The sequence below is a fragment of the Crocodylus porosus genome, unplaced genomic scaffold (genome assembly GCF_001723895.1).
Source record: "Crocodylus porosus isolate Cpor-Errol unplaced genomic scaffold, CroPor_comp1, whole genome shotgun sequence".
Classification (NCBI taxonomy): Eukaryota; Metazoa; Chordata; order Crocodylia; family Crocodylidae; genus Crocodylus; species Crocodylus porosus.
Window position 1 is genome coordinate 142,476,142 of NW_017728931.1, and position 24,779 is coordinate 142,500,920.

At 44.1% G+C, this 24,779-nt stretch overlaps 1 protein-coding gene across 2 annotated transcripts; it reads left to right on the plus strand.

Annotated features, from left to right (window-relative positions):
* The first annotated feature begins 127 nt into the window (after positions 1-127).
* On the plus strand, positions 128-22,780 carry CEP41 (centrosomal protein 41). 2 transcript variants are annotated; one of them, XM_019543805.1, is made up of 11 exons: positions 128-212; positions 1,070-1,133; positions 5,591-5,638; positions 11,007-11,068; positions 12,517-12,586; positions 13,047-13,191; positions 13,773-13,927; positions 14,723-14,790; positions 15,552-15,666; positions 17,109-17,324; positions 18,199-22,780. In XM_019543805.1, exons 1-11 carry the CDS (start codon positions 180-182, stop codon positions 18,342-18,344), a joined length of 1,122 nt encoding a protein of 373 aa, XP_019399350.1. In that variant the 5' UTR covers positions 128-179; the 3' UTR covers positions 18,345-22,780. The 2 variants fall into 2 exon arrangements, with proteins under 2 accessions (XP_019399350.1, XP_019399351.1); XM_019543806.1 differs by having other exon boundaries at positions 17,109-17,315.
* The last annotated feature ends 1,999 nt before the right edge of the window (positions 22,781-24,779 follow it).

Below are 24,779 nucleotides of genomic sequence, written 5' to 3' on the forward strand. Positions count from 1 at the left end.
CCGTGGCCGCGGCGTCCCCGCGCGTTGCCGGGCAACCATTGAGCGCCGGGCCCCGCCCCCTTCGCTCTAGGAGTAAGGCCTCTCGCCATTGGTCGGCGGGCCGGCGGCCGGCCAATGGGCGCGCGGCATGTTTGGACGTGAGAGGGGGGGCTGCAGTGCTCAGCTGCCAGTTTGAAAAGATGTCGGGACGGAGGCGCATCGGCGACCCCGAGGTGGGGCCTGGGGTGTTGACGTGGTCCTGAAGGGTGGGGGGAGGCCTGGGAGTGAGGGGTGTTGTGATCCTGAGGGGGTCCGGGGTGGGGACAGGGCTCTTAGGTGGCGGGGGCACGGAAGTTAACGGTCCTGCGGAGAGGGGGTGAGGGAAGGTCCTGAGGGGGTGCGGGGCAGGGGTCCTGGGGAGTCCCAGGGGTTGTGGGGACGTGAGGGGTGTTCCTGAGGTGTGAGGGGCTGAGGCATGGTGTGGGGGGGAGTCCTGGGGGCAGGATTAGAGCAGAGCCGGGGGTGCCCCGGGGTGGTGGGTTTTGAGGGGTCCTGAGGGTATGAGCGGTGCGGCACCCTGGGGGTCCCAAGATGTGGGGGGTTGGGGCTTTTGGGAGGTTGTGGGAAGTGGGGGTGGTTTTGATGGGGTGGGGGGATGCCCTAAGGGGGTCCCCTGGTGAGGTGGGGGATGCCAAGTGGGCGGTAGGGAGGGTCTCCCTGGAGCAGGGAGGTGCTGGAGAGATTTCCTCCCCCTGCCCTAAGACTCTTTCAAGGACCCATTTGGGGGTGTAAACAGAAGCTGGGGGCTCCCCCTGCAATCCTCCCCCTGACAGCTCTGACCACGTCACCAGCCCTGCACAGGGCTGATTCTCAACAGCTGAGGCATGCCCTCCACAGAGCCCTGCCAGCCCGATGGCTTTACCGTTCTCCACCTCTCCTCATACCCTTTCCTTGTCTTATCCCTCTTTAGACCCTTCCCCAAATGACTCTCTTGAGCCTGACTCCACTGAGGTTTGCACTGTGCAGGGAAGGTATGTAGCTGGGTGTTGACTTGCTGCTTTTTCTTTTCTCTGTCTTTTTTTTTTAATAGTATTTAACCAGAAGGATTCCCCAGAACCCTAAGTATCAGTATGTGAAAACTCGCCTCGATACTGGTAAGTGGAAACATCAGCTGGGGTAAGAAGCAACAAGTTAAGTTTCAAACAGTAACAAATTCCTTTGCAGTAAATCTCTGCCTGCCTATATTAAGCCGGCTACTCTGTGTGCACACTAGGAAATGACTTCATGGCCTCATCACAATCGGAGCCTTGGATGAGGTCAGACTCATGATGTAACAGTGCCTAGCAAAATGTATGGCCTGGGTTTTCCAGTTATTTTTGTATAAGTTATTATTTTACAAACAACTTGACATTTTAAAGCTTTCTTTTAAACTGCATCATAGTATGTTTATAGTGACATTGTAGTTCAGGATATCTTTGAGAGGCAATACTTTAAGGGCAACTCTTGCCCAGCAGCTTGTCTTAAAGTCTCTCCCAGATGGACAGTTTTCCAATAAAAGATATCGCCCAGAAAATGCCTGCCCTAAGTCAGGGCTGTTCAGCTTCTAAGTAGCTGGGGGTTGCATGCTGTGAAGCCCCATCCTCCACTGCACTATGCTGTGCAGGTGCCCTAGCACCCACCCCCAGCTCCCTAACCACAGGGCTTCCCCACTGTGCCCTGCCCCTGGGGCAGAAAGTGGAAGCTGGAGGAGAGAAGGGGAGCTTAGAGACCCTGACTGCTGCTGCAGCTAGTGCAGTGGGTATAGCAGCAGCTAGGCTGGGCATGTGGTCTGTGAGCCACCAGTAATTGAACAGTCCTGCCCTAAGTGAGAGAGTGCTTCCTAATCTCCAATCTAGATTTCCCTTGCTTCAGTTTAAGGCCTTTGCTCCTTGTCCTTATGGGTATATAAAATAATTTATCTCCCTCTTCCATTTAACCACCCTTTGGTTATCAAATCCCCTGTCAGTCGTCTCCTCTTCAGACTAAATAATCCCAGTTCTTTCAGCCTTTCCTCATAAATCCTGGTTCCCAGGCCTCTCATCCTTTTTTGTTGAACTCTACTAGACACTTTCTCTGATTTGCCCGTGTTTACTTGAAGTGCAGTGTCCCAGTCTGGCAGTATTCCAGGTGGGGCCTCACTGTTGCCAAGTACAGGGAAAGAGGCATTTTCCATGACTTCCAAATAGTGCTGCTATTAATACAGCCCAACACATTTTTGTGCTCCTACTAATACAGCCCGGCACGCGTTTGGCTTTTTACACCAAGAATATACTATTACTTCATAATCAGATTGTCATCCACTGTAACCCTCTGGTACTTCTTTGCAATCCTGTTGCCTAGCCAGTCATTCTCTAGTTTGTATTTGTGCATGTGAGTGTTCTGTCCCAAGTGCAGGACTTTGCACTTATTGTTGAGTTTCATTTGATGAATTTCAGAGGATGTCTGCATTTTATTGAGGTCATTCTGAATCCTTGCCCTACCCTCCAGAGTGTCTGCAACTCCAACCAACTTTGTGTCACCTGCAAATGTTCTCATTCCTATCACCCAAATCAATAATGAATGTATTAAACAACACCAGACTCAGGATAGACTAACTCAGTGCCTCTTCCCACTCAGATACCAGGCCATTGATAACTGTTCCTTGAGCATTATGATCCAACTAATTATGTATCCACCCTACAGTGCAGTCGTCTAAACCAGTGTTTCCCAACCTTTTCCAATCCAAGGCATACTTACGTTAAAAATGTTCTGTGGCACACCCCTCCTCCCCACCTTCCCCACTTCCAAAGTCATTAGAGCATAGCATCTGTACACTGGAACAGCAACACAATACACTTTGGTTCTGTCCACAAAACTAATTTATATAAATGATACGTTTCATGTATTCATTTCTTTAATTTTTCTACTGTGTGACTTTGGTTTTCCAAAATTCCATGGCATACCTGTTCATTTCTGCTGGCACACTAGTTGGGAAACATTGAACTGGACTGTATTTCCTTAGTTTGCTAATGAGAATGTCATGGAAGTCAGTGTCAAGAATCTGGCTCAAATAAAGGTACATCACATACACTGTTTTACCTCTCTCCCCTGTCCATTGAGCCCATTTCTTCATTATAGAAAGAAATAATTTTAGTCTGGCATGACTTTTATTCTGGATGAATCTATGCTGGTTGTTTCTGATCACCTTATTCTCCTCCAGATACCTAGAAATAAATTCCTTGTTGACCTCCTTCAAGAGCCTCCTCAGATATCCAGGTCAGATTGACTGGTCTTTAATTCCCCTGTTCTTCCTCCTTCTCTTTTGTAAAGATGGGCACTATGTTTGCCCTTTTCCAGTTGTCTGGGGCCTAATTTGACCTCTGCAAGTTCTCAAAGATAATAGACAATGGCTCTGCAATTACCTCACCCAGTTCTTTGAGTACTCCAAGATGCACCCTGTCCACCCCAGGTGCTGAGTGTGAAGCTTTCCTCAGTTTCACTGGGAAAAGAAGCAACTGCCTGATTTCCCCCCCATTATTCCTAGCTATATGCCCTTGAACCACTTTAAATGATCTGGGATTCTTCACTCTACTACCTCTTATCACTACACATTTTTTTTAATACAATTTCCATTGAGATTACTTTCTTATACATCTCCCTCATATTAGTTATTTCTTGCATGTTATACTGAAGCAGAATACTGTATTGTATGCCACTGATTCTTTCTTATGCTAGCAGGACTAAAAATTCCATGCAGTCACCTGCTTATTAATAAATGCATTGAAGGCTGAAGTCTTGGATATGACTCTGTTCATTTTGATCCTCTCTTTTCCCCAACCAGTCTTAGACACACAGACTTTGTTCCAAGGTCTAAAAATCTGACCTCTGTTCCCGTACTTCTCACCCAGCATCCCATCTCTAATGACTGACAGTCACCCATCAGCCCCTTCTGGATGCTTCCTAAGTCAGGCATCTTTCCGAGCCTCCTCTTTATTTAAATCTGTCCGTTTTGCATTTTAATTACTTCCTGGTCCTGACTATTGCAAATGCCCTCTTAGTAATCTCTCTTTCCTCCAAAGAGTCCAAAATGCTACAGCCAAATTGTACATACTTTCATGAAAAGGAAGCTGTTATTCCATCTGCCATCTTCAACAGCGTGCTACCCGTATCTGAATCAAATTAAAAAATACCTATTTTGTGGTAGAGATTGGACTTGCATTCAGTTTCCACAAGCTCAGATGCTTCATCTGAGGAGCTCCAGGTTCTGTAGATACTGTTATAAACTGTGCGGTCTTGAATGTGCATGCAGAAGGCAGAACACCTTCCCTGAAAATCTTGGAATCCATACTGAGAAGTCAAAAAGCAACACGGCTCTTCTGTGAGGGCAGGATAAGCAATTCTGGCTGGGAAAAGTTTTTGCTTTCCTACACCAATGCAAGTCCAGAGTGATTCTATAGAAGATAAGAACTATTACTTTGCATTTATGCTGGTGTAACAGAGCAGAATTTGGCTTAGTAATACTTACCCACACACGGGAGTACTAGGGGTGGGGATCACTTACTGGTCACACAGTACGATAGCACTGGAGCTAAGAATAGAATGCTGAAGTCATGACTCTCAGTCCTTTCCTCTTATAGCAAAGTAGATGTCCTGGTTACAGCCTTCTAAAAACTGTTCCTTCATTCTGCAAAATGTTGTCAAAACCATCTGTGCTTTTAATTAGAAGGAGGTATTTTGGATGGAACTTGGAGGACCTTCCCTCTTCTCCCTCCACCCAGTAGTTTCAGGAGCTCTGCACATCTGGCTGGCAGACTGTGGATGCCAATCTTTTTTTTTTGCAGATTCTGCTGAAACTTGGATGGATGCATATGGCATAGTGGTTAAGTGAACACCTATTCTTTACATGCCTGAAAAGCAGATTGACATTTCTGCTAGCAACAGATTTCCCAACTATTTCTTGGAAAGTTTCCCCCCTTTATGTACATTGTTAGATGTACTGAGCACCTTAATCCCAGGGCTGGTTGGCTGAGGCAGTCCACCGAGTCTCCTGACTCGCTGTTCAGCAAGATCTTTCATGAGAGATACAGGGGTTAAGTGGAGAAACTTGCACATAGATGTGTGCTATGAAAAAGCAGCAGAAATGATTACTGTCTATTGTGGTTACAAAAAAAATTGGTATGATGAAAGGCGGGGATGTTTATTTGCTTTGGCTTTTGTTGCCATAAAAATTGTTATGGCAAAACCAAAGGCCATGTCTGTTTCCAGCCTGAGAAGCCCAAATCTGGTAGAGCAATGTTTGTGCCAGCTATGCCCTTATTGGGATAATATGAAGCCTTCGAATATGGGAATCTCTGGGGCATGTCTCTAAGCAGGGAATACGTCTGCCTTGTTGCTTATGTGGGACAATGGGTGACAATGGATAACATGTGTTTTGCCCAGAAAACCAGATCTGCCATACCAGCTAATCTGCTTCACTTGGCATTTGTTTGTACTCTAAGATCTAGTCTCCTCCATTTATAAGTGTTTAAGCATAATGTTATACAACCCCTTATTGTAAAGAGTCTTTTTACCAAGTATTTACTCTGATTTGTAGGTAACAGCCTGATCAAATGCATGGAGAAATTGGAAGAGAAGAAAAGAAGTGAGTAACTTATGGCCTGGAGGGTCACAGATGGGTTAGTTCAAAGTGCATATTCAAATCCTGCACCATTCATTTTGGTCTTGAGGGTATCATTTCTTTTTAGCATCTGTGCCCAAATTAAGGGTAAACAGGAGCTACAAGCATTTAGTGCTAAGATTGTAGATATCCACCCCATTTCTGTATCAGGTAGCTTTAAGTTTTCCTTCACAATCCTCTACAGCAGTGGTTGGCCTGTGGGCTGAATCTGGCCTGCCAAGCAATTTCATCCAGCCCACAGAAACAGAATATCAGCAGCAAGAAAAATGGTGCCTGGGTCATGGGTATGGTGGTAATAATTTGGTAGCTGGGGAAGTGGCAGAAGTAGTCAGGTCACAAGTGGCAGCTGCCCCTGGGCCAAGCTGTGTTATTTCAGCCCACTGCTTCTAAAAGGTTGCTGACCCTTAGGCTACAGATAAACCTGTATAAAGCATCCATGCAGACAGTTCTGGGAGCTCTTCCAGCAACCCTCTGGTGCCTTGTATCATCTTACTAACCAGGATGGGTGCTGATAGGAAGGACAAAGGAGAAAGAGAAACTCTAGAGACTGAGCAGATCAGGTCAAGGCTGGTCTGGTGATAAGTGATGCTGTTCTTTAATGTTGTTAGAGTGTCTTAGACACCTGCCTAATTAAACATGTTCCTCCTAGGTTTTAAAAACAGTGGATAATATTTATGCCCAAACTAATTTTCTTAGGCTTTCCTCCCCAGCCCCCTTTCACCCTTCAGAGATCTGGAAAGGAAAGCCTCTAACCCCTCCCCATCCGCTCCCACCCACAAAAAATCAGAATAATTCTGCTTCTGATCTCTCTAATTCACCCGTCCCCACCCCCCTTTCTGGATTATATGTAGATTAAAATCCATAGGGACTAATACAGTATTTGAACACTTCTCCCAGGGGCTCTTCAGCTGATAGGGGCAGTGCTTAGTATAGAGATGGATTGTTTCATGGAAGTGACTATAGCTTTTCCCAATATAATGAACCAAACTAGACTGTAAATGAAATAGCTACACATTCCCTGGGTGCAACTTTCTGTGCATCTTTGGAGTTAAATGTTTGGTTTCTTTCACAGTTTATTATTATGCAGCTGAATCTGAAGCTTCATTTCTATTAGACCAGTGGTTTTCAACTGTTTTTTAGATTCAAGGCACTCCTCAAAGTTGAGGTACCTCTTGACAGACTTGAGGCCCCCTCAGAAAATACCCGTTCCTAGACTTTTTCTTTTTTAACTACAGAAAAATAGTAGAGCAGTTCTTCCATTGCAAAGAACTCGGACCCAACAGGTCAGAATGTTTTTAACACTGCGTTCTTACTTGAAATCTCTGTGTTTTATCTTGTGAATCATGTTTGCACGCCTACTGGTGCTAGCACCCTTGAATGAATCACATGGCACCGCAGGGTGCCACATCACCCAGGTTGAGAATCACTATGTTAAACTAATATGAGGACCCTTTAAGATCCTCATAATGAGCCAAATTCATCCCTGTGCAACTCCATTGAACTTGCTGGAGTGAATGTAACCTGTTATATTTAATGTTATAGATGTTGAAAACTGATGGAAATCTAACTTGTTCTTCAACAGTTTTTTGTATGTCATTCAGATTTTGTCAGTGAAAATAAGTTGGTCATTTTCAATTTCTGTTTCTAGTCAGTTTTGCTTCTTTGTTCTCACTGGCTGGAACTATCGTGCTTGTGTAGAAGGCAAGATAATTATTTATATCTAAATAATACTGCTTTAAGGAGACTTGAAAATCAGTTTCTTCACATCAGGCTTTTTTATGCCCATCTTCAGGTTTTTGTGGGTTGTTTTTTTTAAAAACTGTTCCATTAAATATCATAAAGTTCAGATTACAAGGCAGGTACTGTGTCTGGAACACAAATGTGCTTGTAGTTAAGTTTTTGGATGAAATGTTCCTTTGCTTTTTGCTCCTCCCTCTTCTTTTTCTGTTTTAAGTTGTGTGTCTTTTGGGAGAGTCAAAAGAGAAATTATCTTGTTTCACAACATCCTTTGTTGATTGGCTAAGATTTCAGTATTTAAAAAGCAGTGGCAGTCCTGTGGTATCTGTACCATAAATCTTGTTGTGCTTCTCTTCAGTTTTAAATCTCTGCTGCGAATCTCATTTCCTTTTATGAAGAAGTCCTCTTGTTAAATCCCAGTTCTAGAGCACAATAGAAATTTTCTCATCATGCTTTCTACTGAAAAGGCACCTTGTGTTCCCAGGTAATTTAGAAACTTCTTTGCCTTGATTTCTCATGGATAGATGACACCAGTTGGACACAACTTTAAATATCTAGTACAGTCAATTCTCTGTCTCTTCTGTAACCAGAGAGAGTTGGACTCAATACCGCAAATCCACTGGAAAATCAAAACTGATAAGATAGCTGAAACTGTGATTATTTGTCCTTTGGAGCACAGACTTGAGAGAAGCTACCACAGTGTGATCCACTTCTTAAATATTGTTTTCTCTCATTGCTGAAGTACAGAGGTACAGGGCTTCCTAAATACTCAGCTGAATACTTACATTTTAACACCAATTCATTGATACATAATGTCAGAAAATCCAAATGGACTGGCCACAGTAAAGCCAGGTATGTAGTAGTGGTGGTGTGAGGGGCAGCATTTTTTCTGACTCTTTTGACATGTTTGTGGAGGGGGGCAGTAATGTGAATACTGGACTTGTTTGTGTTGAAATGGAGGGTTTAACAAATGATAGTTTTCTGAGCTCAGAAGGGAAGTTGAATTAATAAAGTTCAGAATGAGGTCTTGTAACGAGTTGTGTGAACTGCTTTCAGTGTAAATGCATCTGGTTTGAAGAGAGTGAAAAAACCATTTAGAAGTTGCAATGTGTGATGATTGTTATAAAAACAAGGTGCAGTTGACTTGTTACATAAGGTTCAGCAACTTCAAACTGTAAGAGGGCTTATCTTTTATATCTTGTATCCAGAGAAGCAAAGGTTTATGCTCATTCATGGCTGTGGATCTTGATCTTTTGGACAATGAATTATATTGACTTGAAGGTCCTGTAGTGGGCAGATGAAACAGACTGTTTGGAAGAAAGGTGTTCTTGCTGCTATTGTGCTATTAGAAATACTCATTATTGGGTCAGTGGCTAATAGCAGCTGTTAAGGTGCAGGCTCAGGGGTCCAAGCATAAAGCACTGCATATCTTGCTGGACTCTAGGTTTAAAATCTAATGAGGGTACCTCCAAATGTTTGTGTTTCCCAGGTGCATGGGGTTTGGCTGATGTGTAGACCTTGCATTTGAATCCTCAAAACCAAGTCTTTATAGATGTATTCTGGACTCTACAACTTTAAAAAAAAATGTTCAGGTCTCTTATACCTAGGGCTTTTATCTGCTTTTCTTTGCCACAGATCAGTAGGGCATTTACTACCATGTAATTGGGCTTCATGCTCTAGCATCTCTTTCAATAGAGTAGAAGGCTAAATTTATGGACTCTTCCCATGCTGTGATAGTGGATGTGGCTCAGGCAAGCCAAACATACCACCCCACCAAGAAAGCATGCGTTTAAGAATACATGAATAGAGACGATGGAAATTATTCACTGATTGTATGTGCAAAAGTTCGGTAAGGTTTATGGTACCTCTTCTGCGTGACTGTCCTAGAGATTTGAAGATCTGCTTCAGCATGCAGCAAGTATAAGCAACAGCAATTCAACCATTTAATTGTGTGCAACCAGGACCCGTGGTGTGGTGAAGGAAGTTCTGTTCCCCTGGTTCTCTTAGCTGTCTGAGCCAAAAGACTGTTAATGAGAGAACTAATTTTATTGTTGGCTTTTATGTTGGCTTAAATCAGGGTCAAATCCCACCAAACTCCCTTCGCATAAGCCAGGGACTAGCCAACAGAGGGCAGGATTGAAACATATTTAGCAGCCTAGATTTGATAACAGCTCTGTGTTCCATAACCAGTCTCCCCCCTGCAACCCAAAGCTGGCCAGCTCCCCTGCTGGCACTGGGGTTTGTCTGGGGTATGTTCTTGAAAATAGCAAATACAATTTTGATGAGGATTAGTCCCATTTTTAAAGGTCTGTGATTTCTAAGGGGGAGTGTAGTGGAGAGGGAGAGAGAGAATGGAGGATTAAGGCATGCCTTGCTTTCCTTCCTTCCCCCCCTCCCTCCACTTTTTTTTAAGGACCCCTGGGTCATAGATTAGAGGATGGAATATGGCTTTTGTGTGTTTAGTAAAGCACACACAACTTTGTTTCAACAGCTGCAGAATCCAGAGCTGGAAAAGCCTTGTTAGAGCATCTCTTGTATTTCCCAGCCAATGCAGAAATGTCCCCTATTGCTCATTCTCCACTGTTCTGTCCTGTCTAACTTGAAACGTATTAAAGAGGTTTCCCTCTTCCCTTCAGAAGAGTGTCTCATGTCAGGAAGCTTGTCTAACCTTCACCCACTGTTCGTAGTCGTCTCTCTTCATCTCTCTTGTTATTAGATATCTCTTGTTGCTAAATATGCCTTCTTGCTTGATGTACAGTTATTTGAGGAGGCAAACAATCCTGCATCTGCTTTTATCATCACTTGGTCAAAAGAAAAATTAATAAAGCTAAATACATGCTGGTCCTTCCAACAGCTTGATCAGTTTTGACTTTTTACGTAGTACTGATGTAACCTGTACAGTTGCTTTCTGGTAGTGAAGTGTACCTGGATGCAGATGCTGTATAACGGTCACCTGTCTTTGCAGTTCCAACTAAAAATTTCATTCCTTTGTAGAGAATTCATATTGACAGACAGAGGGAACCAAAATGTGACTTTCTTTAACTTACAATAAAATGAGAAGAACTGAAGCAGCTTAACCAATAAAATCGCAGTAGCTAAATGTATTCTTTGTATGTGACTGCTTCCAGAACTTAAAGTTCTGGGACAGAGACACTAACTTTTCTGTAAACAGTACAATAAAAATTCAGGTCACAGAACATTGCTTTTGACTTAAGAGGCTCCATAGAAGTGGGTGAGATCTGAACGGGAACAGAAGGGGAGTTAAGCACTTTGAATGGCTTTCCACTGTTTAGTTTAGCTTAAAATGATGCCATTTGGGGGTGGGAGGAGCGGGGACTGGTTGGATCTGCCCCTCCCCTTTCTAATCATACCTGTTAAGAGGCAGAATCTCTCTATAATTGATATTTTTCTCAGCCCTTCAGGTTGGTTCTCATGTTCCCTGTAACCTATGTCGGCCTGAAATTCTAGTCCCTTTAAAAACCTGATGGGTCAGATTCTTTACAATAAGAGCTCTTGTTGAGCCTCATAGTCTGGTATTTAGAGGAAATGGGGATGGATATAAAGACATGTTTCTTTCTGTTTTTTCTCTTGAAAGATTACAGACACAAAAAGGATGAGCTATTCAGAAGACTAAAGGTGACTACTTTGGCCCAGCTGGTATGTACACCTGTTTCTAACCAGTTTGTAATAATCACCTATATTTGCTAATTATGATTAGGTTCTTGTTGGCAGAACTTTGTACACAATATGATGTGTGTGTGTGTACACTTGAAGCTTTTTCTGGAGACTTATTTGTATTCGTGAGTTTTGCCCCTTTCCTTGTGGCTTTCTTTTGGCAGAAGGTTAAAAAGAAGTGGAAAATCTAAACCAGACTTCTAGAATTGCAGATCATTTTCTGCTGTAACTGAAATCAGTGGCAACTGCGCATGCTCAGAACCTCTGAAATGAAGCCTTAGGTGTTTCAAGAAAGCATCCAGAAGAAGTGAACAATTCTGGAAACTTAGTTCTCTCCATCTGTGAAATGGAGATTTTCTTAATGAAAGGAGCAGCATATCAGATTGCAAACTGGTCACAACTGTGATCCATCAGCAATTATAGGCCAAAAGGGTTGTTTTTAAGGTTCTTTTTAATGGAAGAAATATGGCACACTATGGAGAAAATATATAAGAAAAAACTGAAAAGACAAATGCAACAGCCCAAGAGTTTGTCACTAAAAGTATTCATTAAAAGAGTCAGGAAAACCTGAAAGGGAGATGTCCACTTCTGGAAAGAGCACAGAAAGGAGCTTAAACTTGCCTGGATAGAGGTTCCTAGACAGAAACTGTCATTTGGTTAGTCTAACTGACTTCAATAGGATTACAGCAGAGAATCGATTATTCAAAAAGACAGTTAACCAGAAGGTTTTGTATTAACAAAACCATAAGCCTACAGTTGGGCTTGGCTTCTCAGAATAGCAACTACATATTTTTTATTTACTAGCACTTTGAGATATTTTAAAACATTACACAGCACCATATAGTTTATTTCTTGTTTTATAATATTTGCTGTGCAGTACAGTAATTATAGTTTTCAGGACTCCATACTGTAGTGTCTGATTATCTGGGAAACTTGATTATCTGGAGTGATGGTGGTGCTAATTATTCTGGATAATCAACAGTTTATTATATCTACATGGGGAGGGTTGCAGGCTTGAGCCTTAAGTGATGCATGGATAGGGTTCAGTGCTGGTCACCTTTCAGGATTGATCTTGCACGTGGTACAAGGTTGACCCTGCAATGCTGTGATTCTTTCCTATAAGGCAGGGTGGGTTTTGAAATGTGTAGCCTGTTACTTGAAAGGCAATTTTTTAAAAACGTGTTGAGATAAGCTGGGACTGTTGTGGAATGAACTGGGTCTTTTCATTCTGACATTGGATTATTTCTTCTTTTTAATAAAGATGCCAGTGCTCTTTGGCCTGGGCCAGGGACTGATATTTGAGAAGTAAAGCCAATAGAAGGGGCAGTCTTATTCAGTGTGCTCTGATATACCTGGATCTCTGAAGAATTGGTTTTGCTGCCTCATGTCCCAACAAGAGTCTTGGACCAAGTTTTGTTTGTTTCTTCCAGGTCATCCATGTTGCTTCCCTGTCTGATAAACCGTTAGAAGTGACAGCTGAGGAAATCCAAAAGCTGGAAGGTAATGCTCTTGACTGAGGAGAGAGATCTACATGCTTGTGTTTCCAGCTTGATTTGTGCCCTTTGAGGCTGGAGTTCAGTGCCTTGGCAGTTATCATGCTAGCAATCTTTCTGGCAACACTGGCCTTGTTATTCTCATTGTAATTCTCTAGTGTGGGATGTATTTGACTGTCCTTCCTGGTCACTTTTACTGCATGTATGTCTTTTTGCACTCTGTCCTTCAACCTTCCCTCAGAAATGAAGCCTGCTGTTCACCTGGTTAATTCTTCCAGTTGCTGACAGCTAATAGTTTTCACCCACCCCCCTGCCAAGTGGTAGAACTTCTGTAGTAGAAGAAGATTTCCTTGCATTTTGTAGAAATGGTCCAGAGTTATATAATCCAGGTCTAGATCCAGACTTCTCCCAGTGGTCTGAGAAACTGCTCCACAATTCTGTTTTTTTTCAATGTCTTTTTTTTTTAGGTGGTAATGGCATCGTTTCAGATGGTGATGTTCAACTCAAAGCTGGGACAAATGGGAAGGCAAGCCCTGTTGAGAACCCACCTAGTCCAGTCCTATTCATAAACAACACTGGTGGTGGAGAGTCATATCGGTCTACTTTGCAAAGGTATCTGATAGCAATGTACAAAGAATGGCTCTCCTCTCTTTCTCTTCCCCCTCCCCCCACACTATATTCCTCCTATGTCCCCCTGTGCTTGGAGTACTCCTTTTGTCACTGCCAAGCCTCGTACACAATACATGTCCCAGAATTCCAGTGACCGTCTTTAAAGCACTGTCAGTGGCTACTTTTCATGGACCAGTCATCAAGGTGATGGCTGATCCCAAGCTCTCATATGACAAAATCTGAAACCATTTGTCTGTGAATAATTCATTGATTTTGTTTCTTGTCATAATGTCTGGGGCTCAACTTGCATCAGATCAGGCTGAACTTTGGATGTTCAGTACTCTGTAAACTCATGAGGAGGCTAGTTACAAAGGGAATCAGTCTTCTAGAGAAACAGAGGACAGTCTGTCTGTAGTGGTCCATGTGATTCTTTGAAGTGTGATAACAAACTTAGAAGAGAGATGGAAACTGTCCATTGGACAAGTTAGTAACTGGAAAGTATCCTGATCTTAATGAAGAGGCAAAGAATTGTTGACAGCAGATTCTGATGCAAACTCTCATTTTTTTTTTTTTTCCTCCTGTAGCCTGATAAGTGGTGTCGGTGAGCTAGACATACACAAGGACACACCAAAGAAACCTGACACTAATGATACTAAAGATGGACCTTATCCCGACTGCCCCTTCCTGCTGCTAGATGTACGGGATCGAGATGCGTACGACCAGTGTCATATTGTTGGAGGTAAGGGAGAGATGACCACTGTGGGATTCCCATGAGGAACCTACCTTAGTTGCGAGCTATGTTCAGATTCTGGCCCTCTTAAATTTCTGCCTCAAATGTGCATCAGTGAGGGCCCAGTGCCAGTTTTTCTCATTAGTAGTGAGTCCCATCCTACAACACAAGACATCAACTGGTGCCTGAAGTACAGAGCAGCTGTGCAGGGAAGAATGGCATAGAGCTATGCACAGTGTGCTCTGATGCTGATGAGGGGGCCTGTAAGGGGACCACTGGGAAAGCCCTTCTTAGAGTAGTGACTGTGCCCTGCCACTTCCCTATTCCAGTTCCAGGTTGGTAGACAACAGAGGCAGTGTCTGCCTCTTCAGATATAGAGCAAGCAAAACAAGCAGAAGAGGGACCTGGGAAGTCAAGCTGATAAGAATTTCCAAGATCTTATCTCTTATATAACCCCTGCAATACTGGGAAGGGGGAAGCTGAGCTGAAGTTAACCCTTGTTCATTGGGAACTAAGTTTATGTTCCCTGGATGGGATATGTCTGCCTGCTTCTGCAGCAGTCCTGAGGGCACTGCTGTCAAGCATGGTCTGCTAGCCTGCTTCTCTTCCACATGCCAGAGACTGAGATCTTGTGAGGGGCAGCCTCACCGCAGCTTCTCTGCCTTATTTCTGAGTTTAGCACGGGCAATATAGGAGCAGGTAGGTGGGGTGTGCTGGAGAGGGACACCTCACAGTGGTCACTTAATTCTAAACTGATGGACAGGAGCAGTCATTTCTTAAACCTTTTCTTTCTTGTCTTTGCAGCGTATTCCTACCCAATTGCAACACTGTCCAGGACCATGAATCCATACACCAATAATATTCTGGAATATGTATCCTTTGCACAGCCCTGGATCTCAAGAGAACCAAACTTGTAGCAAAACAAAAGCCAGTAGTTCTTCACTGACCTTAATGGGACTACATTAAGCCAGTAGGATGTTTTCAGGGGCAGCAGGATGTGACCCTGCTGTGGTGCACATGATTTAACTGATGCTGGGGTTCTGTTCCCTTTGCTGAGCACCTCTGCTGCTGAGAAGCAGGACATATTAGCCTTGGCAAAGTACTTTGCTAATGTGACTTTCTGTGCAGCTTTTGGGTGTATAGCCAGCTTGGGGCATTTCTGCCCAGTGCTGCCTTTCACCGTATGGGCTTACCCAGCTTTTCTCCTGTGGGAACCATAGTGCAGCTTGGCCTCTCTGAAGGATTGAGAGGAGATTATCAGAATTAAGTGGACAATTTTCAAAGCTCTAGATTTCCATAGACTGTGGGAGGGAGGGATGTGTGTAGGCCTTACTTCTTACTGTTGTCTTCTATGTTGCTAGATAAACTAGCAGAACTGTCATGGAACAAGATCTTCTCAGAGATTTGAATTCCAGAATTGGGGAGTGAGCTGTGCCCTTCCTGGAGTGCTAATGTTGGGTTACAGGAGGGCCATATTCTTGCTTAGTAACCACACAGCCTGGCAATTTTCCTGCTTTCAGATTGGGTCCTCCTGCATCTTTGTTGTTTTTATAGCTTTGGGAAGATCTCAACTATCTGATTCAAATTAAGTCTCTGAAAAATGCATAGGATCTTTGACACAACTGCCTATCAGAAAAATGCCCATGGAAAGATCATTATCTTGTACGATGATGACGAGCGAATAGCCAGCCAGGCTGCCACCACCATGTGCGAGAGAGGCTTTGAGAACGTATTCATGTTATCTGGAGGTGAGGGGTTTTTTTCTGGCAGATCAGTGCAGGCACTTGGCTAGGGTTTGGGGTTAGCTCTGCCGACATAACTCCATCAGTGTATCTCAGCCCTAAACAACTACATCATGACTGCTCTGGTCTCAGAGCTCTCAGCTGGAGGCATCTGTCAGTTTTTTGAATTGTGGGTTGGTTTGGTGAAGTGTCTTATAGGCAGGCACTGGGGATTTTTAAAAAATTCTCCCACCAGTTCTAATGCTGAAACCCTGGTATAAACAGGAGGCAGTGCTGTCATGTGAATGAGATCCAAAGGCAGTGGTGGTCTTAAATGCTGACAGCTGATCTATGCTAGCACAACCCATGCCTGCCAGAGCTGGCAGTAATGGAGAGCCCTCAATGGCACACAGGTGCTAAAGCAACCATGGGAGAAACTGTAAACAAGGTTTAGGAGGATACCACAGAATCATGACACTTTGTTTGCAAATGATCTAAAATAGGTAGCTGGGTTTTTAACCCCAGTCCTCAGAGATTACAGACTGGTGCACAAATCCATCCCTCCACAGAGTCTGATTTACTTCCATTACTTTCATTTAGTTCCATCACATTGCACCACGCCATGTTAGCTTTCGCTGAGAGCAGCCTAACATCCTGTCTTCCTGTTATCTCCAAGCATTTCTAAAGTTCGTGAGAATCCAAGATTGGACCTCTTAGTTTCTTTAGTATCTCTTCAGTCCTTTGCTGAAGGGTAGAGACCCTAAATAATATGGTGGTGGAAGCATTTAGACTTCTTTCCACTCTTACACCTTGAAATCTGCAGTCTCAGCTTTGAAAGCCTAGTCCTCGTAGCTGCTTTTAATGACTGGATGTTTCCAAGGATTTTCATCTGCTACAAATTGTGATGCTTCATGCAATAGCCACAGTTTCCATTGGGCAAAGGCCCATTCTTTTTCAAGGACTAATTCTACAAAATGCCAAATATCTACAGCTTCTACTGAAACTTGGGGGAGTTGGGAGTGCTCAGTACTTCTGGGGCTATGGATCTAAAGCAGAGGCTCCCAACCTTTTTTTTTTTTTTTTTTTGCTGCGACCCTAAATCCAGGTTGCGACCTCTGCCGCCAACTCACTCATACCCGTTAGCAGTGGCACAGCCCGGGCCAGGCTGGGATGATGCGGGGGCAGTGGTGGTGAGAGCTGCATGGACTGTATGCCGGGAGAGCCCCACAGGTGGGAGGGGCAGAGCCCCCCATGATCCTGATTTGTGTCGCAACCCAAGGTTGGGAGCGACTGGTCTAAAGACTTCAACAGTTAAAAACAAAAAAAAACAAAACACTGTTATGTAGATGCAATTACGGGGCAAGAATCAGAAACTCTCCTTCCCACTTCTAATCCAGAGACAGATATATTCAAGAGGCTGGTCAAGCACTGCGAATGATGAATTATTGTATGCTCTGTATTGCCCGCAGGCCTAAAAGTCCTTGCACAGAAGGTGCCTGAAGGACTAGTCACTGGCTCATTCCCAACATCCTGCCAGTTGACGACCCAAACTTCTTCTGCCCGGAAAAGGGCCAGCCCTAAAGTGCCACCCATGCCCGCTGAGAATAAGTGGAGATTTACTACAGAAGATCTACAAAAGATAAAGTGCTACCTGGAAGAAGAACAGATCCCTTCAGATACTGCCAGTAAGACCCCTTAACAAACTATGTGATTTTGCCCTGGTGGCCCCTGAGTTTGCAAAGTTCCCACAGACTCTCTTCTGAATTGGCTATTGCACCACTTTCTATTTGTAATCAGGTGTCTGGGGAAAGGAAGTCAGGATTTGGCCCATAAATTACTAAAATGCAAGACCAGTGTATTGGCAGGTGTGCACCAGGCCACCCAGAATTTAGGAACCCATGGTCTGTTTTAGTGAAGCCTTTCCATTTCTTTCTCACACTTGTTGCTAGAACATGGTTATCTGGCTTCCTCTCCAGCTGCATCAGTGATGGGGGATGTTGGGGCAGGGCAGTAATGGTACATGTTTCAGGAGCAGAACCTGCCCTATGAGCCTTGAAGAGAGCGTGACCACCTAAATGAAGGCTGAGCACAGTGATGATGGTAGCAGATGTGGGTGGGGTGGGGTGTGGGGTGGTTTGCTAAGGGTCTAAAGTACAGAAGGATTGTGAGGTGGTGGTTGACCCATCTGCTGACAACCTTTATGGATGCTGGAAACAAGTGTGGCCATGGCAGATATTCACCTTGTCCCTCCACGAGTGATTTCTGAGCATCCTCAAAGGGCAGGCATCAGGCAGCCCTAGAGCAGGAAGGGCTTCTTATAACACTTGCCCTGCTTGTCCCGCATCCTGCTGCTTTGTTTCCAGTAGATGGCCACTGCCTTGAGGAAACATCAAGATGTATTAGGTAATTGGTCTAGAAGCTTACAATTAAAACTCATACCAAGGTGTTATTTCCATCCCAAGCTCTTCTGGCTCAGGTAGCACCCACCCCCTGCTGAAACAAAATTGCTTTGTACCCTTGTGCACCGCTTCACACAGGTTTCTGGTCTCTCTTCCTCAGACCGCCTTAACCGTGGTTCCTCGGGCCGGGACTGCAGGGCTTCCACTGTGAGGAGCAGCCAGAACCTCTCCACCACCAACTCAGCTGGCTCCCTTGCCACCCGCTCCTTCAGCAGCGGCAGTCTGCAGAACAAACCCTGGAAATAAAGACAGCATCTCCGTTCCATTGAATAAATGAATGTCCCAGTACATCCTGCTCAGTACATCCTTTTGTTGTTTTAGGAAGCTGCTAAGAGGAAGAAAAGAATGGTATAAGACTAGCAGGCGGGGAGAGGGCGGGGGATCCAAGATGCCTGACATTCAGTAGAACAGGAAAAAGTACAATTTTATAAGACTCCTCATAAATGGACAATGTCAGATCGAAGTTGTTGGTATGGTGAGTTTGGGGAGGGCAGGAAGAGCTCTCTTTAAAGCCCCTGACCAATGGAAGCGGTCCTGTGAAATGTGTAACATAAGGAAAAAGCCAGTTGAATTTGTGCTTGTAACAATTATTCTTTCCAGTGTCCTACGTAGCACTGCAGCATCATGTTAATAAGTGAGACCTTGGGAGATGGATAGACCAGAAACTAACTGCATGCACAAATCCTGGTGTCTACCTGAAATGCTGAAACTGAACAAACAGCCAAAATGGTGAAGAGTGAGAGACTCGAGAAACATCCTTTTTTACACGAAATGTATTTCTTATAAGGGCATTCTTGTAAATATGCAGCATGCTATCTTGAACCTGACCGTGTCCCTTCCCCTACAGTACTGTTTACAAAATGCTTCTGTATTTTTAAAATTGAGTTGGGGCAGGGAAAAGATTTTTTTTTTCACCCCTTAGAGTTATGAACACCTGTTTTTTATTATGTTCTATTTGTTTCATGCTGAAATTGTAATATGCTGGTTGTGATAGAAGATGCTTTATTCTGTACTGCTTGTTTTCTAAAGGAGGTTAGGAAGCAACTTTGGGCATGATCCTGTGATGTTCTGAGCGGAAATTTGATTGACTTCACTCACAACAGGATAAGCCATCAAGGTACAGACTGGTTTAAATCCGTGCCACTGAATTGCCGTTAGCTGGGACTGAAGTAGCAGAGAGAAGTACAAAGCGAGTAAGGTGGATGCCCTGAAACTCGTTGTTGCTATCTTCCTTATGACATCACAGTGTTGTGTGAAGTAAGTGCATCAGGATTCAGTGCAAGGTTTCTGCAACCGTGCTGCAATGTCAAGTGATTGGCTGGCCATTTCCAGCTCTTCTGCTTAACACAATGTTTTTCTCCTTCCATCTGTCTGGGGAGTGAGGAAGCAGAAGATGTTTCTGGCTGACTGAAAGGCTCTTGGCTTTTCTGTATGACTTAGCTCATTCGCCTGCTCTCTCCGGACTTGCTTGGGCAGTAGCAGAATGGCTTTGAACAGAGCTCATCCGCTCTGCCCAAGGCAGTTTCTCACCTGACGTGATCTTTGACTGACACTGCAGCTTTTCTGAGCTGCTTGGAGCCAGAGGCTGAAGATTGCCCCTCTAAGCAGACTGAAGGCCAGAAGTTAATCAGCCTGCCTTCCAGGATCACAGGGATCACAGTAAAAGAGAGGAGGCAGAAGAGTTTCACTTGATATAGAGCAGGGTCCTTCACTGCAGCTTTAGTGACTAGCAAGGAAAGGCTTGAAACTTTCTGTATCTTGATCCCCTCTCTGCAGCTGTCTTTGGGGAGAAGGGGTCTGAAGTTACATGGCTGCGGAAAACTGTCCAGTTATCAATGACATTCCAGCAAGGCTTCTCAGTACTAGGAGCTGCCGAATCTTAGCGAAGCTGAGTCTGGTGACTTACTGGGAAACTGAAGGCTGAATGGAGAGGGCGCTGAAGTGTGAATCCAGGTGCCATTAGTCAAAGATAAGTGCTCCCAGCCACAGCATCACTGGCTTGTACTTGCCTCTTTTGTAGTGTCTGGATAGAAATTATTTGATGCTCAAGCAGGGTTAGGAAATAATGGGAACCAGCTGTTGGAGCAGTTACTTAGGAACTCTTGCTTTCTGCCCGTTTGTCTGCAGTATTATTTAAATTTTAGTCCAACTACTCTTGTCTTAATCAGGCAAGAACAGGCTCCCAGTTCTCCAGGGGTACACATCAGCTGGAGGTAGCCGTGCTGGAAGCACAGGCTTACACAAGATGACAGCATTTTAATCCTTTGCCACCAGTGTAGATGTGTGTGTGGGTTTTGGGTTTAGATGAGAGTGAAAATGTGTTAGATGGTCACTCCTGCTTCTGGAAATTGACTGATCTCTTAACAGGCTCCCACTGGCTCTTATCTCCAGAGCCTCAGAGGCAGCAGTTGGAAGCCATGGAAGTTACTCTTTCAGGACCTTTAATCTGAATCCTTAACAAAACAGTGATTGCTTGGTTAACTTTCCCAGGACCAGGAACTAGTGTTTTAACTTTTATCCTGCATTGTCAGAGTGCAGGCGACTGATGTGTAATGTGCTGAGCACCCTCATTTCCCGCTGATGTCAGTGGGAATTGAGGATATTCACCATTCTGTCAGGATCAGGCCACTAGTCATCACCAGAAGTTCATGTGTGGATACTTTTGAGGTGTATGACCTGTTGTTGTATTTATATGACCAACAGCTTTGTGTCCTTAAATGTGAAGGCTGTAAATGGATTCACTTCTCTCTTTCCTTACAGAACTAGTCTGTGGCACTGGTCTGTGGACTGAAGTGGAGGGTAGATTCCCTGACAATGTGAACAGTCTCACTCTTTCGAAAGAGACACTTTGTTATGCTGTAACATGCCAAAAAAATCCATGCTTTTCAACCACTGAAAGAGCAGACGTTGTTGAGTGGGCTGGCTGGGTGGCATAGATAGACATGTGACAGCTGTGAGGATGCCAGTTATAAGGTGACCGTATGCTACAGAAGAACGTGTGATCCAGGGCCTGCACAGCTGGTTCACCTCATAGCTCTGAGCCAGAAGCAGTCTTCTGTGCTTCCGTGCTCATCTCCTACCCATACAAACAACTCCTACTTCTAGAGGGGGACCTGCGTAAAATCCTTTGAGGGAGGTATTCCAGAGGTGCCAGCCAATATTTATCCCAGCCCATCTCACCCCAGGCACTTCTGAGAGCCTAAGCTACATTTGGCGTTTTTGTATATTTTCATTAAATACCTATATTTTTATAGGTAACCAAACCCTGCTCGCAATTAAAATGGAGCTCCCTGCTCCCTAAGGTAGTCTGTGAAGTTGCATTTTAACTTTGTACAATTGATTTTTACAGGGTTTTCTGTGCATATATTTTGGGTTGATGAGAAGTTGTGGATTAAAATATTAAGTGGATTGGAGGCCCGGATACTTCTCTTGGATTTACCTATAGGTAGGCAGAAATATCTGCCCAATAAGTCTCTTAGATTATGTCAGTTTTTGTCTTATTTATCTCCATAGTCTGATTTTTAAGTTATCACATTTCTAGTCAGTGAGAAATTTTGGGGTTTTTTTCATGGATTAATTTTATATTTAATGAGCTAATGAGGCAATGACTTTTGCTGACTTTGGGCTCATCGTTTGTTTGGTTTTTTTTAATGATCAGTGGTAATACAAGTCTTTAGAGAGTAATTTAATTGTCTGATCCCAACTAGGGAACCGTGTAAGTACACATTGTCCATCCTGCCTCTATTCTGTGATATTGAACAAGTCACTTAAATTCTTTGAGCCTCACGGTTCCCATCTGTAAAATGGGGCTCATGATCCTTCCTTACCTTAGAGGGATGTCACCGTGGGGCTGTACAACACGATATTTGCAAAGGGCTCAGAAAAAACATGATTATCTTAGGACAGCATCATATAAATGCCAAGTATCTTATTGACTTTGGTCATCTAGGGTAGCGCACTGACGCACATTAGTGTGCATTTGATATTGATGGGCTTAATTCACCCCTTCCCTCTAGCTTGTTAGACTTCCCCCCTTTTCCTTGCTGTCATGAAATAAAAACTTGATTGAAACAACATCCCCCACAGAATCGATTAGCTTCTCCTCTAGGATAGTTTACCATATTATTGCACCCCAAAAATTTGCTACATCAGGTCAATGTAGCAGAATGCTTTAAAATATGTCCTGCAGAGGTAAGGACAGCACTTAAAACATTGGGACCAGCATAGTTCTAACTGATCCATCTTTTATATGGTGTAGTAGGTATTTAAACAGTGCAAGCATCCAGGAATATTAGGCACATTCAGGAAGCAAAAGTGAAATGCGGCCAGTTTAAAATTGGAAATGAAATGTGTCAACTTTGCAGTTGGGGGATGAAGAATGTCTTACCATCTACTGTCCAAAATCTTCTGGGGTACCAAGAAGCCCTTCCCCCCTTTCTTTTTAATTGGAGGGAGGGCACCAATCTGAATTGTTTTAAGGTCTTTTTAATCCAGGTAGCAAACAGACAGCTAAAATGTTCCACTTTATCCTCCCCTTGTTGTATGCACATTAGGTTAACTGTGTCTTATGACTTGGCTGGTATCTTTTGTTTGGGGTGTATAGTTGGGAAGGGAGTGTATAGTTTCTGTATAGTCTGGTTTTCAAATGGCTTAATTCAATAAAAGGCAAATGATGCAGCATGGATCAGTATCTTTTTGCTTTAAGTTTATAGGGATGACGGGCAAACTCTGGGACTACGTGTAGCAATGGGTTTTCAAAATGGATTGTGGCTCGGACCTTCTCCCTACCCTCTGTGTGACAAGGGAACCAACAGTAGGGTTGGGAGAGGATAATAATGGAAATAAATCGTTATCCACAAAAGGGGGTTTCAGTATATGCAGGGCAGTGAAATCTTTGCCCAGCATGTATAAGCCAGTGGTTCTCAACCTTTTTAGACTTGATGCACTTCATGGAAAATGCCAGCTCTTAGATTTCAGTCCTTTTTGAGCAATTTTGTTGCAAGGAGCTCGAAGACCGCAACAGGTCAGAACGTCTTTGCTGTGGATTCCTATCCCTGGGTTTATCTTATGAATCAGCACTAACATTGTGTGGCATCCTGCAACACCCTTCAAAGGATCTCAAGGCACCCCAGGGAGCTGCTGCACCCAGGTTGAGAATCACTGGTATAAGCTATCACTGCCTCCCCTTAGTGGTGAGAGGAGTTCATCTGCTGTGGCCCATTCAGTCCAGCCAAGTTCTTTGTTACTGAGAGACAACTGGTGTTTTGATTTACGACATTTTGCTTGCCCAGTAAGAACAGGGTTGACCCTATCTGTGTGTGACCCTACTGGCCATCAGACAAGACTATAAGGACTTTGGCCAGTGCCAATCTCCCTTGACCTGACCCAGGGTCTAGTCAGCTCTCTATTCTCTTACAAACCAGAATCTAGTCTTGAGTGGGACCAACAGCTCAGCTGAGTCCACTCAAAACTCAGTTATAGACAAGTGGCTCAGTTTCTACCATCTTTGGCTATCACCAAAGAAAAGTACACCTCCATCGCTCGGGTCTGTAGGGGGGCTGTTAGGAAAGCTAAGGCAGATACAGAACTAGGGCTAGCATCAAGGCTCAAGGACATCAAAAAGTCCTTTTTTTAAATGCATAAGGAGTATGAAAAAGGCACAGGGTAATGTGGGGCCCCTGCAGTATACACTAGGCAATCTGGTGCTTGCACTGGAGGAAAAGGCAGACATTTTTAACAATTTCTTTGCCTCCATTTTTTTGTGCAGGGACCAGGACTCCCCCACTAAGATTCAGGACGGACTCAGAAGAGACTCCTCCAGGCCTCGGGTCCCAAACCGAGTTAGGGAACTTCTGGAGGGGCTGGACGTGTTCAAATCAGCAGGTCCAGACGCTCTCCACCCAGGGGTGCTGAGGGAATTGGCAGGGGTTATTGCTGTTCCCCCCGAGCACTACCGGGAGTAACGAGGAATAACGGCCATAAGTTGTTTGAGAGTAGGTTCAGGCTGGACATTAGAAGGAACTATTTCACAGTCAGGGCGGCTAGGATCTGGAACCAACTTCCAAGAGAAGTGGTGCTGGCTCCTACCTTGGGGGTCTTTAAGAGGAGGCTAGAGAACTACCTAGCCAGGGTCGTATGAGCCCAGTATTCTCTCCTGCCCAGGGCAGGGGGTTGGACTTGATGATCTGCTCAGGTCCTTTCTGACCCGACCAACTATGAATCTATGAATCTAGTCTGAGTGTTCATCTTAGAATGCTTCAAGTGCCATTACATTTATACAGAGGTGACTTTTCCCGAGATTTGACAGAGATGATGATTTATATTGTCATCAAATAGCTGTTTGCAGCTGTCCATGAAGTCACTTTTATAACTAGATTATAAAAAAGTATCTGTTTGGTATGATGAAGCTCATACCAGACAAACGACAGGCCCAGAAATAGTTGTCATCTAGCTCCTTGTTAGTACCTCCAAAGAGTCCTAATGGGTGTCAAACTGGCTCAATGGGTGCACCCAGAGAGCGGTGGTGGACGGGTCATTTTTGACCTGGAGGGATGCGGGCAGTGGGGTCCCCCAGGGCTCAGTGCTAGGGCCCGCACTACAATGTTCAACATCTTTATCAGCGATCTGGATGTGTGTGTGGAAGGCACGCTGTCCAAATTTGCTGATGACACCAAGTTGTGT